Source organism: Mandrillus leucophaeus, unplaced genomic scaffold, assembly GCF_000951045.1.
Source record: "Mandrillus leucophaeus isolate KB7577 unplaced genomic scaffold, Mleu.le_1.0 Scaffold1147, whole genome shotgun sequence".
NCBI lineage: Eukaryota > Metazoa > Chordata > Mammalia > Primates > Cercopithecidae > Mandrillus > Mandrillus leucophaeus.
Window position 1 is genome coordinate 495,237 of NW_012099732.1, and position 16,106 is coordinate 511,342.

The following is a 16,106-nucleotide window of genomic DNA, read 5'->3' on the forward strand; positions in this document are numbered from 1 at the left end:
AAGCAATTCCATTACTGAAGCTCCTTCCTTAACTTTTAGAAATGTGCACCAAAAATACTTAATAAAAATAATATTTTAAACTCGGAGGTATTTGCACAATTCCATAATTACAGTAAATTGTACTGGAGTTTAAGTCAATGATAGTAAAGAGTACTGGAGTTTAAGTAAACTGCCATGTACTAGTCATGTGACTTAAACTTTGGAACAGGCTTCTTCACAACTAAAATAGTCCAATAAAAATGTGCAAACCCAAATTAATGCCACATACAAATATAAAACAGAATAAAGTACAACTTTGACAAGTAAAAAATAAATAAATAATATGGCATGTTTTGGTGCAAAGAGCTAAAGTCCTGACTGGGAATGACTTCCAGCTTTGCCACTAATTAGCCACATAACAAGCAAATCACATACTTCAATCTCATTTTAAAAATAAAGATGCCTCAAGATTATTTTGACAATCCCTAGCAGATCAAAGCTCTAAAAATCTAAAAATAACTGATTAAGTTACCCTCTAAATCAAACATGACTAATGCTAACAACAACAAAACAAAACCAAGAATTTCCTTTTAACATGATTGGTTCAACAAGCCTTTGAAGAAAAATATTTAAAACTTGTCTTCAAGTCTACTAATTGTACGGCAATCATTTAAAATAGTAAAACTATTTAAATCTAAAAAATATGTAGTGTGTGGAGGTGGGGAGAAAAGGGATCATTAAATGCAATGCAAGAACACCATGCAGAATTAAAATAAAGAAATAATGCAAACTGAGGATAAGTTAGCAAAAGCTTTTTCTAAGGAAAACTGTTTCAAAGCATGCAGTGTGAAATTTTACAATTTACCCCAAACAACATACTATATAGGCATCGTTATTAAATACACACATTTTCTGTTTCCAAGTACTACAGATAACTCATAATTCCTATAAAAATTACCCAATTTAATAAAGATGGTAGTACATGCAGATTATTTCCTTTCAGTTTATTGTTTAAATACATGTCCTGGCAATCACAAAATATCTAGTGTAGCCAAATACATAAGAAATCCCTGTATGAATAAAAAAGTGCCATTCTTGCAGCTTTCTGTCACAAGGAAGCTGAGAAATGTACTGTAACAGTTTAGGAGACACAAGATTGTCTCAGTTTTAAGTTTCAATCATTAATCCTCTTCAGAACTGGAATCATCCTCTTGGTCAGAGAGTTCGGGAACAGGGAAGCGGAGAATGGCAGCTACCCCAGTCAACTGGCTGAGCTGTTCCCCAGAAACGTGAAGACTAGAGAATATCCTAACGGTGCCTGCATTCTCTTTCACACTGTCCACCAGCCTCACATACCGGCTCCGTGTGGCTACATCCTGATGCCTGAAGAGCTCATCGCTGATGAGCAATGTGTCAATTGCCATGGCTTCATTGGCCTTCTCCACCTGCTTGAGTCCATAGAAAGCTCGATCCGGTTCATGTTGTAACATTTTATAGAAGTCATCCAAGGCTTTGACTTCCCCAGCAGCTTTAGTGTCTGAAAGGCGGCTAGCTACAGTAGGGTCACAAAGGGCCTCTTTCAGGGAGTACTTGTGTCCGGAGGAGGCATGTACCTAGGATCACAATTACAAAAGTTAGGCAAAAGAATCTCTCAGAACACCCATTGATCAGCCCACAAAGGCTTAAAGCCAAAAGTGCTAATAAGGCTTCATACGTTTCAGCAAAGTTGACTCCACAAATTTGCTAGATATTTAACATTCTCTTTTTTTTAAATTTCATTATCTCATGAAAATTCCAGGTAAGTAAAGCCTTTCTCCTCTTATTTTTCCCAGTTCTAAAACTTTAGGAGTAGTTTATACCAATCCCTCTGCCCATTCTTAACTATCCCTGGGTAAGATTGTTTTACCTGAAGAAATTTGGACCGGTTTTCCAGGAGCAGTTTGTTGTCGGTCTTCACTGCTTGTTGAAACATGTAGTCGCAGAACTGCTCCCTCACAAATCCTGGGCTGGCCACCAGGATGCACTTTACAACATCAAAGTGTATGTGGCGCTGGATAGCCTGGACCACCTGTTCATAGAACCGCTCCAAGGCCCGGTCATGCTGAGAGCAATTGCCTTTCCTTTTCCTAGGGATGTTCACCTCCACCTTGGCCCGAGTGAGGGTCATGCTGGGAGTGACTAAGCAGATATGGGCGAGGCCTTCCTGCATGACCACAGCTGCCACATCAGCGCTCCAGGCTGGGTCACAGGCCTGCTCGATGCGCTCCAGAACCACACTATCCCACTGTTTCTTGGCTAGGGTGAACTGGCGGTTGGGCTCCAGCTCGATAGTGTGGTAAGCCCCCATCTTGACATACTCATTCTCTTGGATGTTGGTCCCCTTAACCCGCAGCTGGCAGGCTTGAGAGTCGAAGTCGATGGCCTCCACGCAGAGAGTGAGGGTAGTGCGGACCCGATTGCTGCCCACGCTGCCCGTGGAGGACTCGGTCTGTACCTTGCGGATGGTGGAGGCGCGCAGGCTGTCGCCCACTTGCACGAGGTTGTAAGTGTGCCACATGTCCTCAGGCTCCTCGGGGACCAGGGTCACCTGGCCTGCATTATCCTTCTCGATGTTCTTCCTCACGAGCTTCATGATCAAGGAAGGGGCTCACTGACAGAACTACAGGAACCAAGGAGGTCCTCACCTCCGCCCCGGAGACGGGATGGGAACGCAGGCCGGGAAGGGGGCGGGGCCCGGTTTCTATGGACACTTGCCTGGTGGGAAGGAAATACTCTTGCTTCGACTCTTGCAGCCTAGGGGAGCACTTCCTCTATCCTTTCCTCGCTCAGTCTGCGGGCTCGCTGCTCCTAACAGGCACGGGAAACACAGCAGCTAAAATCGTCCACTCCGCGGTTCCCGCTGGCAGCCCGAGGCAGCGGGCTGACGTAATGAAGGCGCATGCGCAGCCCGCGTCCCGCGACCCGACGCACGTCCACGTCCCCAAAGGGGAGGCAGGGCCGCAGTGCGCGCACGCGCAGGCGCACTAAGCTGTGAGGCGCTTGGGACTAATGAACTCCCTAAAGAAGGTGCAGAGTGGCGGCGAGTCCTTTAGTTTAATGCCAAACTTGAACTCCCTAAGTTTTCTCTTCCATCCCTGTCTGTGAAGAATCCGGGGCGTGTGTGAGTGCAAATATTAGTTTTACCTGGCTGCGGTTGCCACTCTGAAACGCTTCCTTCTGGGTAAATTGAATTTCAAAACTTAGCAGTAAAAGTAGCTCTCAGAAGTGCAGATTTGGCCCCAAAAGCCCAAACTATTGTCGTTTTTGCACTTGCCTTATCCGCACTCGGACGCTACAAGCCTGTTGGAGCTGGTATTTAGACGCAGTTTCTGAGAACTACTGATCACGTTCTGTCTGGGCTTCCAGCAACATGTCCAGCTGTTTTCTGCGCTTAGTTACCGTGTCTGCACGATCTCATTAACCCAGATGTTAAAGCGCTGGTCCCAAGAGAGAAGAAACTATGTGAGGAATTTACCCCTGGGTGGACCTCTCAGTTGCTTGACCTGATGTCCTGAGAAACCTAGGCTCCAAAACTGGCAGCCTCAGCTTTCCGCAGTCCAGTAGCCTGTGAAATGTTTAGGGTGGGGGTTGGGTCGCAATAGCTTAGGGCCAGATCTTCACTGCCACAGCTAAGCTAAAAGTCAAGGCTATGGGAAATGGGGGAAAACAATTAACTATGACTGACCCTGACTGAATAGCTACATAATTTAAATAAAATCCTTAAGTTACTTAGCATTCTTTATTAGGAAGTGGAAATGGAGAAGTGGGATTGCCTCTTTAAAAGACCGATGAATAGAAAAAACAAACAAAAAAATCCAAAAGTTTCTTGAGAGCTTAGATGGAGTGGAGCGCAGAAGAGTCCTGCACACATAGCTTCTCACTGTCTTTTCTGTTTTACTCTGTGTGGATTGGAAAGGGGAACTAACCAGCCTGAACAGATGAAACAGGGATGAAAGGAAGGAATCTGAGTTTGGCATAGGCTTGTGAAAGGAAAATAAATCTCGGATCCCCAAACTCATTAAGCCAAAGGGAAAAGTTAAGCTGGGAACTGGGTCACACAAAACTGCCTTGCCTCTTGGTTTTTAAATGAGATGGCTACCAGATGAAAAGCTACACACGTCGCTCATATTTTGCCCACAAGGAAATTCTCAGTGAGCGCCAAAATCTTTACCCTAAAGTGTTTATCTTAAAATTTACCGTGGGAATGTAAATGGATAGCTTCTGTTTTCAGCCTCTGCCCACCTGACACAAATGCATATCTGATTGTTCTCCTGCCCCATTTATCTATGTTACCTTATGTAAAAATGCAGATTCAGACTCACTATGCCAGATGGGGGCATGAATGATTATTTTCCCCCTGCCAACTTCTCACATGAAAACTGTATTTCTCAGTATCCCACCCTTTCCCCTTTAAATTTGGAGCCCTCAAAATTATCTTCCCAGAAAGGCATAGCCGGCGCGCGTCCTTAATTTTGGCAAATAGACGTCCTAAAATGATTGAGACTTGTCTCAACATTTTTTCTCAACTGACAGGCTTCACAATTTAAATTTCAGTGTCAATTATCTTCCTAAGAGATTATCAGGGGATGGAAAGGTCCCCTCCAAGGGGAAAGTCCAAGTAAGAACCACTCCTTATTAATATTTGTGGCCTCTTTTCTCTTTGTTTCTCGTTCTCTATGTCTCCCCTTACTTCCTCCTTCCTTCCCACCTTCCAATCATACTGAGTACCCTCAAGAAGTTCCTAATTCACATTGCCTTCTTCCAATTCCAAGAGAACCCAGCAACTTTTCACTAAGCAAAGAACTGATCACACTGAAGTGTGAAGGTGATTTGCCTATCCAAAGGACACTGTATTTTTTTTTTTTAAAGTATCTTGTTAACTTAAAATTCCTACCTAATTGGTAGGGTGGAAGTGTGCTTGGGTGTGTATGTGTGAGAGAGAGAGAAGAAATAATTTTGAACTGGGGCTTTGAAGTGCTCCTCGATCATCTTTCTAAGTACAATTCATCTTTCCCATAGTCTGCCAAAGATTAGAAGCCACAGAATCACAGTGGTAAGCACACAGTAGGATCTTAACAAAAGGTTTTTATTGAAGAGCTATCACTTACTAAATGTTTATCAAGTTCTTTCCTATGCTCTGATTCTTCCTTGTAAGGTAAATATTCGTTATCCTAATTTTATAGAAGAAAATCAACCATGGGGAAGTTAAGAAATGTTTTCAAGATCACATGACTAGCATTGAAATTCAGGCCTGCTTAACTCTATACCCTCTCTTTCCACTACCACCATCCTATATTATGAATGTTTGTAATCATCTTTGTCACTGCAAATTATGTGCTGTTATCCACTGTCACTTCCCCTCAACCGTCACCTTTACCAGTTAAATAAAAACTCACAGCTTGGGAACCAACCTAGAGGATTTGAAAGGCACTAGTCCCTTTCCTGCTTTTATCACCTCTTAAAACTATTATACTTTTGTCTTCTACATAGTTTTTTTTTTTTCCTTCTGTCCAGCCTAGGTCATCATTACACTCTTAGAGAAAGATCTAATATTCTACTTTAGAAAAAAAAATATCTATCTATCTATCTATCTATCTATCTATCTATCTATCTATCTATCTATCTACATTAGAAACCTGTGAAAAACCCTTATTGACTCTTAAATCCGTGGTTTAAAAAGTTTTATTTTAAGTTATGAGACAAACCACTTCAGGCCATTTTAAAAAATATCAATGTGCTTCCATAATTGAGCATACTATAAAATCGTTCATAGAATTACTGTTTTATGTGAAACATCTGCAATAGTTGGGAATATTTTTTCCTTTTTTTTTTTTTTTGTAATTTAAACCTGTAGTTGACTATTAGACGTTTTCACCCAGATTTTGTGTTATGAATTAGTATTTCTAGACCAATCATTATATTTTTATTTTGATTCATTTTGGATTCTCATTCCCTATGAATTAACGTCTACAATCCCTCTCTACAATACCAAATTGCACTGGCCTTACAAATTTACTTCTTGCTTTTCCCCTCAGGGCATCCTATATTCCACCTTGAAAGTAACCTTTGTTTCCTACATATGCTAGGAACTTTCTCATTTGCTACCTTAACATATACTAACTTCTCTATTTAAAATGTCACTTCTTTTCATCCCTGCTTCCATTAATGCTGCCTATCTTTAAAGTCCAGCTTAAATGTTGTCTCAAACGTGAAACTGTGTAATCTTGAAACCATGTTAATTTAAACACATATATTTTTTGTTGAACTCTGGAAGGATTCATCTTTATACTCTTTTGTCTTCTGAAAGGTCCTTTGTGCATAGTATGCACTCATGTATTAATGATAAGCTAGGTGAGTCAAATGTAAAGTATGGCAGCTATTTTAACATTATTGCAGACATTTCCAGACATTTCTTAAGGCACTTATATTCTTATTGACTGTATTTCACTTAATAATGGTAGTTTAGAAACTGCTGTAGTTATATATTTATTTTCATTTTTTTTCCAAATAAGCAAAATATTGAGAAAAATATCAGTGTTTTTAGCTCTGTTGCTTTAAATACTAATTTTATACTTATTTATTGGCTGTTTAAAATAGAAATCTTTATATCAGTAACTTTGTATCAGTATAAATCTTTATATCAGTAACTTTAATTGTACCTATTTTTCCTACAATTTATATTAATCTCTTCATAAGGGGAAAAAAAGTAATGTTACTTCTAAAATTTTTTAATTTGTTGCTCTTGAGACACTTCCAGTGTCTCAAAAAGAGAACTGGGCTAGAAGTCAAGCATCCTGGATTGTAGTTCTTACTCTTCAATTGTTTTTACTGTAACTTTTGGCAGTACTCAGTCTCTTTGGAACCCAATTTATTTTACTGAAGAATTGAGGGAATTGAATTCAATAGTTAAACTTGTAACTAAAAATTATGCTGCAGTAATATTTTTTAAATGTTTAAACAGCACCTATAATCTCATCCTAACATATTTGTTTTCAATTTTGCATGCTATCTTTCAAATCTGATTTTTCTAAGACCCATTTCGGTGGTGGAAGACTGATTCGAAGTTTCATACTTGTGGACCAAGAATTGGCAGACCTCAAATATGGTCTTTCCTGGATGGATTCTACCAACTTGAAATAAGTCCCAGACCGCAATAAAGCTAATTATTTTCATTCTAAATTATAAATAAGATTATTTGTCCTGCTCTCTCATTTGACCATCCTTATGAGGTTCTAGGGATATTATGATACTTGATATTAATAAATTATAGAGCTCTAAAAATGCCTGACTTGAAGCTAGAAAACTGGATCAGACAAAACAAGGGACAAGAGCTCATTTTAACATGATCATGATTATTCAGCCTTGGAAAAATAACTGGTTTGGTAGAGTTGACTGATGGATAATCTTTGGGGTACATTAATTTATGTTATCACCCCCCTTTCAGGGAAACCATAGGTCAGCTCTACTGAATGAAATGGTTCATGGACCTCATTGGTGAGTTGAATTACTATCTTTCCTATTATAATAATATGAAATAAATGTTTTATATGATATGAAAGGGAATTGTGGGCTCCTGAAAGATGGAAATTTTGTTTTAATACCCTCTGTTTAGCATGTGACCCTTAAACAGGGCTGTATAAATTGTCTTGTTTTCATCTTGTGTTTTATTTTGGAAGGCTTACTTTCCTGCAACACAAACCTAATCCTTTTGTTACTCCATATAAAGCACCTTGGGAATCTCTCCCACCATTGCTTCTTTCCATGTCTACTACCTCTTCCACCAGTAAAGGCAGAGACTTACTACGTTTTATCTGTCTTTGTGCTCCTGGAACACAGCATAGCAAGTGGCACATACTCATATTTTTAGTATGCAAAAATTAATGGTTATTATTTTGTCTTTAATTCAGAGTTTTTAACTTGCCTATAACTGACATTCTAAAATTAGGGAATCACATTCTGTTTTATAATGTTACTAAAAATTTTAAAAGAAGGTTACTCTTAAGGTAAGTTTATATATAAGCCTATTTCAATATTTGAGATAGCCATGCTTAGGTAAGAAAATGGTAATTTAAAATACATCTTCCCCAGGAAAAGTTCTTAAAATGTTTTAAAATAATACATAATGGCAATTAGTTTTATTATACATGGTTTGGAAAGTGAACTTTACAAAATAAGAAGCCAGAGCTCCAATTATGAATATCTAGTGATAAACGCAATTGTTTATTTAGAGAGAATGTGCAAACCTCAGATTGTGCAAAGGTTCCCATGTGACCTCCACCAACAAAGCTAAGTGGATGACTGGGAGGATTAGTTAGCTAATATAGACAAAAAGGTAAAAAGTAAAAGAGAAAGTGTTTTTTGGTTTTTTTTTTGTTTGTTTGCTTTAAGGAACTTGTTCTCACTTACTATGTAAATTTCTCATGATGGAAAATGCTTACTTGCAGTTGTCACAAAATGATACAAAACCTCCTACCAAATAAAGAAAATCCTATCAACAAAAGTATGTGTGTGTGTGTATGTGTGTGTGTGTATTTCTATTTGCATGTATTCTTACACAGCATAAGATCATTTCACCAAAAATATTATAAGTAAAATGTATAACACAGGTATTTTTAAGGACTGGCCAGTAGCCATGTATTTCTAGACTTCAGTATTTGTTAAAATAAAAGTCAAATTAATAAAATAATTTTGAAAGTACATTTAATTTATAATAAGGATATATGATTTATAACAAAATATATAAACCATCTTAACTATTGATGTTCTAAAGTGATTTAGGTGCTATATTTAAATGTAAGAATTTGCATTTATTTTAGGAGATCTCATATGATTCATACAAAAAGAGTATGTGTATATCCACTCCTTTGCATATTTGAATTACAATGATTTTTCAGTTCAGATCTCTTACTTGTTTTGTTAATAGGGATCTCCTGTTTGGATAAAACTGAATTTTTTTAACACGTAAAGTGAATTCTTAACAACAACCAGCATGTGCGTTTTAATTTCCTTTTAATATTTAGTTGACTTTTTTATCTTCCTTTTAAATCATAGGAAAGTTTTGATGAAAATTAGTCTCCTTCCTATATACACAGCCCTGGAGCCTACCACCAACATGACAAAAGGTTAAGAGTTTACCAAAGCTAGAGTCATTAATCCTGTGCAACTGGAACATTATTTGATCACTTTATTGTCACCTTTCTCCTGAAGCTCTCTTCCAAAGATAGAGCATTTGGAGGAAGCTCTGTTTTGGGGATCTGGTGACGCTGTTGGTGCCAGAGGAGCAATTATCCCCTAAATCGGATACAAACTTGGCACTTGAAGAGAACTTAGAGGAACAATGTCATATCTTTGTATCTAGATGGGGTTCACATATTAGCCTCTTCGAAATCTTATGACACAATTTTTAAGTGTCCAAAGAAGTAGAAAATTACCATGTAGCTACACTGTGTATTATTGATCATAATTTTCAGATGCACTTTTTTCCCAATTTCAGCATCTCTGAAACTAGGAAGTATCTAACAATCTAGCAATTATAACTGGATTGGGAGTGGCTTGTCTTTCTTAGTGGTACATAAAATATGGTGCATCTTTCAATTGGTGGTGTCTTCCATTCCATTATTTATAAATTCGGGTATACAGAAATATTTCAGGTGGAGGTATAATAAAATCAGATGAAGGTATATAATAAAGGGACAATCTGATCCCTTAAGTATTTTATGAGTTTGTCAATAGTCAATTCTTTTGTGATTCATTCAATTAAAAAGTGTCTATTATTTCTAGGTGCTGTGGTTAAAGATCCTATCCTCACAGAGCATACAGCAAGCTGGGAATCAGACAATTAGATAGTTAATTATAATGCCATGGCGCGTTATATAATGGAAGCAAAGGTGCTGGGATACACATGTCCTAAGGTAGGGTTCAATCTACTTCAGGGTCTCTTGGAAATGATGTTTATTCAGGGATTGAGATCAGTAGCAGTGGGAGTAACTACTTATGCAAAGTCCCCAAGGAGACTTTAGAGTAGCTGGAAGAATGAAGGAGCTGAAAGAAGCTCAATAATCTTGAAGATAGAAATATATGCAGTCATTTGCATCTCTTGATACTCTACTGTACTTGCTTTGAGGGCGAGTACAATTCTCCAGTGACAGACTGCTCTGAATAGGCAATCTATTCTGACTTTAGCACTGTGGCAACAGTTTCAAAATATCTTTCATCTCAGTTTCTTAACATGAATTTGAGTACACTATTTTGTATTTCATTCAACAGAAGAGTAGTGTAGGTAAAGAATAGCATTTTAGCCCCCAACTTTTCTAAATATATTTTAAACATGAGCTACTTTATTCTACTAAGATATGTCAAGAGATGGGGAAATTCAGCAAGTTCTAAATCTAGTGGAAAGTTTATTGGGTTGGAAGTGGAGGAACACATTAGAGGAGCATCCATCTACTAAAGTCAGAACATCAGTGATAAGCTGTAGCCCAAGAGCTCGTGCTTCAAAATAGCTGGATAAGTGTTATGACAGGAGGGAAGAGAAATAGGTAAATTAGTGTAGCATATATATGTGTCTCATGGTTACTCTCGTTGCCTGTTTACTAAACAAACAAAAATCCCATGAATTCATTGCTGCCTTTACAAACATCACAATGAGTAAGACAATTTTCACCATCTTCAGCAATTCCTGACAGTACATTGTCTGCCACTGGGAGTCATTCTTTGTTTTGAATAGGTGGCTGACTTCCTCCCCATATTCAGCCATCTCCCGTCTCCTCACTGGATTTCATTTTGAATAGGAACTCTTGCCTGTGAAAAAAGTCACAAAAGAAGACCCTTGCTTCTAGGCCAACCAAAATGTTTCTAGAGAAGACAGACATATAACTTAATTAGAGGTAATTCTATATTTATATTCTTAATAACAAGAGATAGTAGTCTTATTTGAGTTACACTTAATGCTGTACACCTAAAAATCATGGAAATAAAAGATTGATGTATCATTAATTAGGTCTTTAAGTCTTTTAGACAATTATGTTTGGATTTCACATTTAGAGGAGTGAGCAAGAGAGAATGAACTTATCTTTAGGCAGCCTATATAGCATATTATTTTAGAGCATTTAATTTGAGGTCAGAGATAGGAATTGAGTAGATTTGTCATTAGTTCTTCAACTTTGGAAAGGTGAAATTAACTTCTTAGTACTGTATTTTGATTTCTTCATCTCTAAAATATGGATAATAGTTATAACGTTTTACTTTTTTTCTTTTCCTTTTTTCAAGGCTAATCAACTGAAGCAGAAGGAGTGAAAAAAGAACAAAGAAATCTGTGACTGGTTGTGATCAATTAGTAAACTTACTTTTTTAGATTAAAATGAAATAATACATGCAAAGCCCTTGCACAGTGCCTTGCACATAACACATTTCAGGGTTAAGTTGTGCTAGTTATTCCGTTATTGATTGTCTTGCCCTTTGTCCTCTGAAAGGTTGGATCTTGCCATTTGGGTATGGCCAATGGGAAGGCTGAGCAAGACATCAGAGGGTGGGAGGAAAGGAGGTATATTTATTTTCCTTACTCCTTCTCTGCTAGGCTTCAATTTTGTCACTAGCTGCATTCCTTTTTATGACCACAACTCCAGTCTAATGGCCACCCTCCCATAGCTAGAGTTCATAACAGACTAACACTGCCACCTCCTCAGGCCTTGGAATGGTCATGGTTTTTCTTCTCACTGTTGCTTCAGGTTCTTTTTTCCCACCGTTGCTTGCGCTAGATGTTCCACCCTCTTTTCTTGTTCCTTTAAGGCCTCTCTAAACTGTCACTTTATGAAACTGTCTTCAGTTAAATTCTTTATATGTGGCATTAGTTTATGCTGAGACTTTGATGTACATAAAACAACAATACTTTGTTTGGACATCAGGAAGGACATCTTTTTGATGAATCACTTTAGTAAATGTTGTAAGGAGCTAATATGAGACATTCTAAATCAAATGGGAAGTTTATTGAGATGCTGGTGGTTTGTTGTTCTGATGATGTAAATCCAACTTTGAAGGCTGTAGAGTTTGTTTAGATGGCAGATGGTTGTAGGAAGGAAAGGTGGAGTTCTTTTCTTGATGCATAAAACAAGATCATATCTTCAGTGGCAAAGTGAACATGAGGATTATGGAGAAAGTAAATAAAGGTGATTGGCTATAATGGACACTTTATGCTTAAGGGTTGTGGTAGGCAGAATAATGGTCTCCCAAAGATATCCATGACCTAATGCCTGGAACTTGTGAATTTGTTATCTTAGATGGTAAAAGGGACTTGGAAGATGTAATTAAATTAAAGATCTTGAGATGATGAGATTATTCTGTTAGGCGCATTGTAATTACAAAGGATCCTTAGGAAGGTAGTAGGGTCAGAGTCAGAGAAGGAGATATGATGATGAAGCAGAATCACAGGGGAAGAGCTGAAGATTCTACCCTGCTGGGTTGAAGATGGAGAAAGGGGCCACAGGCCAAGAATGCACGTGGTGGCCAGAGGCTGATGAAAACAGAGAAACTGACTTTCCCCTAGAACCTCCAGAAGAAATGCAGCCCTAGTGACATCTTGATTCTAGCCCAGTGAGATTTCTGACCTACAGAATTGTACAATAGTAAATTTATGTTGTTTTAAGGTGGTGATCTGTGGCAAGTTGTTACAACAGCAATAAGAAACTGACATAGGAGATAGAGAAAGCGTGTTGGATTAGGGCAGTCAGTTGAGAATTTTGGATATTATCTTAAAGCCAACAAAGAACCACCAAAGATTTTTTACTAAAAACAGATATAATGAAAATGATGTATTAGGAGGGTAGACTGGAAGTTGGGTTCAGACTGAAGACAGAAAGATAAGCTCTACAGTGGTGTGCATGGATAAGTACGGTGATTAGTACCCAGGTTACAAATGGACTCTGTTAATTGATAAGAAGTTTCCAAATCTGAAAGAGATTGCTAAAGAAGAGCCTACAGAATATAATGACTGATGGGGAATCAGCAAAGGAAAGCAGTCCAATTTCAGATGCCTCATGTGTTGTGAAATGGGCATAAAACACACAAGGGTTCTAAATATTTTAAGTCTCTCCCTGGATTCACCAATGTATATTTCACCAACATATATATGAAATTGTAACTTGCTAAACTTCTCTGTTACATCAAGTTTCACTCTTGTCTTTTTAGAGGATATGCAAACCTCATTTCATCATTTCTACTCTAGAGACTGCTTATTTGGTAGAATGAAATAGGTACAACTCAAATAGTAAACTACTGTATTCAGATTTTGCACAAAAACAACAAAATACAATCTAAAAACAATTCAGTTGGAGAAGACTCGTAGGTTAAGTATGTGTAAAGAGTAGTGGCAGTAGCTGGTAAGTTAAACTACTCACTGGCTATAATGCTGTTCAGCAGTTACCACTGTTTGGATTATTGGACATTTCCTGAGTAGTGGGAAATGTTTGGATGAAAAGCCAGTAGCTCATTATTAACTCTCTTTACATCACCTCCCTTCTGAAAAAAGCTTTGCTTGCTGATAATCAATTTCTAAATGATCTTCATAAAAGTTAACAATGCTTGGACATCTAAGGCAGGTCTAAACTGGCTGGCTCTACCTTGTTTTTAATGGTAAAAATGCTAAATTAACTAGTACTAATAACCATGCCAGCAGTAAAAACACGGAACAATTGAATATCAATGATATGTTAAAGCCAGCTGTTAATTATCCCATTAAAAAGATGATTTTCTTTCACACAGAGATTCTATCGATACACTTTCCCCCCACCTCCTTCCATTTTTCACCATTTCAACTTCCCACCATCCCAATCAGTAACTGGTAAAAAAGATCTGACCATGAGTTAATTATTGGGAAAATCTTAGAAAATACTATATTTCAACCTTTTCCTAAATTGGATACAACTTTGCATTTCCACTATGTTTTTAAGTCCCCTCCTTAAAAATACACATTTATGTACAAATAACAATAGTATATTTTGCATCTTAAAAGTAGACTGCACTGTGATATTGACAGAGAAAATGTTCACCATTCCTTTCTACGTTTCAAAATATCCCTCCTCTTGGATGCTGACATAGAAACATCATTTTGGAACAAGTGGCAGTTTCGCCTTGCATCCCTGTTTTTTCTTGTTCTGCATGGGAAAAAAGTCTGAATAGTAGACAGCAAGAAAATTCAATAATGTCCACTCTGGAACAACCCGAGGGTAGGAATTTCGCGTATGTATCAGGCGCTCTATAAGCATCACCCTCTCATCCCATGCCATAAAAAAGGGTGGAGGGGAGGAAATATTCAGCGAAGTCCTAAAATACAATGTGTATTGTAAAAACAACTTTAATTTTAAAAGTCAATTCTACTTTGTAAGTTTTCAGTGCTGCTTCACTCCTACTCCTAGGGTGAAGGACTTTGGAGAGACACCAAGACTAATTCACATCAAAACCAGAACGCGAAACTCCTGCCTGCTCCGTAGCCTGATCTGAGTACCTGGAGTGCCCGAAAGTGGAAGGGCACTCTCTCCTATCTGGCCCATGGCTCTGAGGACCTCCCTCCCCGCTCCAAGCCCCAAGCCCGCGAATCGGAGATGCTCAGAGAAAAGCGAGTTGCTCACCAGTGAGGAGCCAGCAGCAGGCGACAGCGACCCCTGGGCGGGCGCGGGGCCGAGGGGCCATGGCCGGAGCGGCCTCAGCGCCAGGGGGCCGCGCTGGTTCGCAGGACAGGACCTGGCAGGACCGGGCGCGGGAGCTGCGCGCTCTGGCTGGGCCACTCAGCCCGCTGCCGCGGTTCCCAGTCCTCTGCCCCAGTGGCAGCGGCGTCCAGGAGCGGGAGAGGAGTGATTTCCTGTGTTTTCGTCGAATGCCTCTAAGTGCGCTCCACGCTTTTCACATCCCAGACGGATTGCCACATCGCCCGCCCCTGCGCGCTCTTGGTCTCTGAAATCTCACTGGCAGCTTCCCAGGCTCTGTCCGAGACATGGACAAATAAAGCCAGCTTCGCGGGTCCGTGTTTAGGCTAAAGTCCACGGGCTGTAGAAGCAAACCTTAAAGGGACATCTGCCTTTCATTGAGAGGGTGATCTCGTTCTCCGGGCCAAATCCCCTAAGGTGGTAGGAAGGCGGGTAAGGGCTGGACTTCGGGAGGGTGTCGCCAGCCAAGTGGCCCCGCCTTCACACCCCTGACTTCTCCCGGTCCGGGTAGCGAAGGAGCTTTGGCAGTACCTGGGCGCCCTTAACGGGAGGCAGCTTTCCGAGGTCCATTACGCAGAGGGATTAGGCCGTCTGTGAAAATGAGAGGATCTGGAATCCCCCCTTCCATCTCCTGCGGACACTTGAACTTCACCGTGAAGTCGTTTTGCACGAAAGGGGGCGTCCCTACCACCCCGACAGGCTCCACTGAGGACTTTGCTTTCGCTTATTGGGAGCGGGAGTGGGGGGAGGCTTTGCTTAGTTTATGGTAATTCGTGGTTAAACGGTGGTTGCAGATAAGCTTTTCTTTGAGATAACTATGAAAAAGGGAGAAAAGGAGAAGCAAGACCGAGGAAAAACAGAAAGAGGGAGAGAGAGAAGAGAAGAGAGGAAGAAAAGCAGCCTCTTTGGAAATGGAATGTGTGTGGGCTATTTTGTTTAAGTGAATTAGGATGTTTGTATGCTGGTAATTGAATCTAATAAAGAACTCGGGGCACTGCTTTATTTTTTTCTTGCTTGAAACTTTTACGAGTAAAAATTCGTTAAGAGTCCAGACCTGCTTAGGAAGTTGCAATGCTTCCCTTTCCTGGTGAGTTGAACAACCTAGCTGAGTCAAAAGCCATATTCGTGCTAACTTCAACCAATGCTTGCTATTTTCAAAATAGCTGTGTCTTAGCGGTTTGGAGAGTTTCAAAGAACAGAAAAGATGAGTGGATTTGTGTTTAGAGGAATCTGAGGGGAACAGTTTAATTCAATTCACTTCAACTCAACAACTAATTGAGCATCTCTATCTAACAGAACTAGGGCTAGGCAGGACAAGAGTGCCACCCAAAGGAGGGTTCGTTGAGCAGAACACAACACAGGTAGCACAGAACAGGTAACACGAGGGACAGG

At 39.4% G+C, this 16,106-nt stretch overlaps 2 protein-coding genes across 2 annotated transcripts in view; both read right to left on the reverse strand.

Moving 5' to 3' along the window:
- Nucleotides 1-15,109, reverse strand: part of ITGA1 (integrin, alpha 1) — a 176,535-nt gene extending 161,426 nt beyond the window's left edge. The window contains exon 1 of the mRNA XM_011997663.1: nt 14,640-15,109. Within this exon, the coding sequence (XP_011853053.1) occupies nt 14,640-14,700 (61 nt within the window). The 5' untranslated portion in view covers nt 14,701-15,109. The remainder of the gene's footprint in view (nt 1-14,639) is intronic.
- On the reverse strand, nt 387-15,124 carry PELO (pelota homolog (Drosophila)). The gene is made up of 3 exons (XM_011997649.1): nt 14,640-15,124; nt 1,886-3,117; nt 387-1,592 (listed from the first exon to the last, which is right to left on the reverse strand). The coding sequence occupies exons 2-3, from the start codon at nt 2,609-2,611 to the stop codon at nt 1,161-1,163; spliced, it is 1,158 nt and encodes a 385-aa protein (XP_011853039.1). The 5' UTR covers nt 2,612-3,117; nt 14,640-15,124; the 3' UTR covers nt 387-1,160.
- Nucleotides 15,125-16,106: the final 982 nt, after the last annotated feature.

What these genes read in the sequence shown, in the direction of transcription:
- PELO (XM_011997649.1), bottom strand. Translation starts at nt 2,611, where the DNA reads ATGAAGCTCGTGAGGAAGAACATCGAGAAGGATAATGCAGGCCAGGTG. An exon ending in ACCGGTCCAAATTTCTTCAG is followed by an intron (nt 1,593 to 1,885) that starts GTAAAACAATCT and finishes TTGTGATCCTAG; the next exon opens with GTACATGCCTCCTCCGGACA.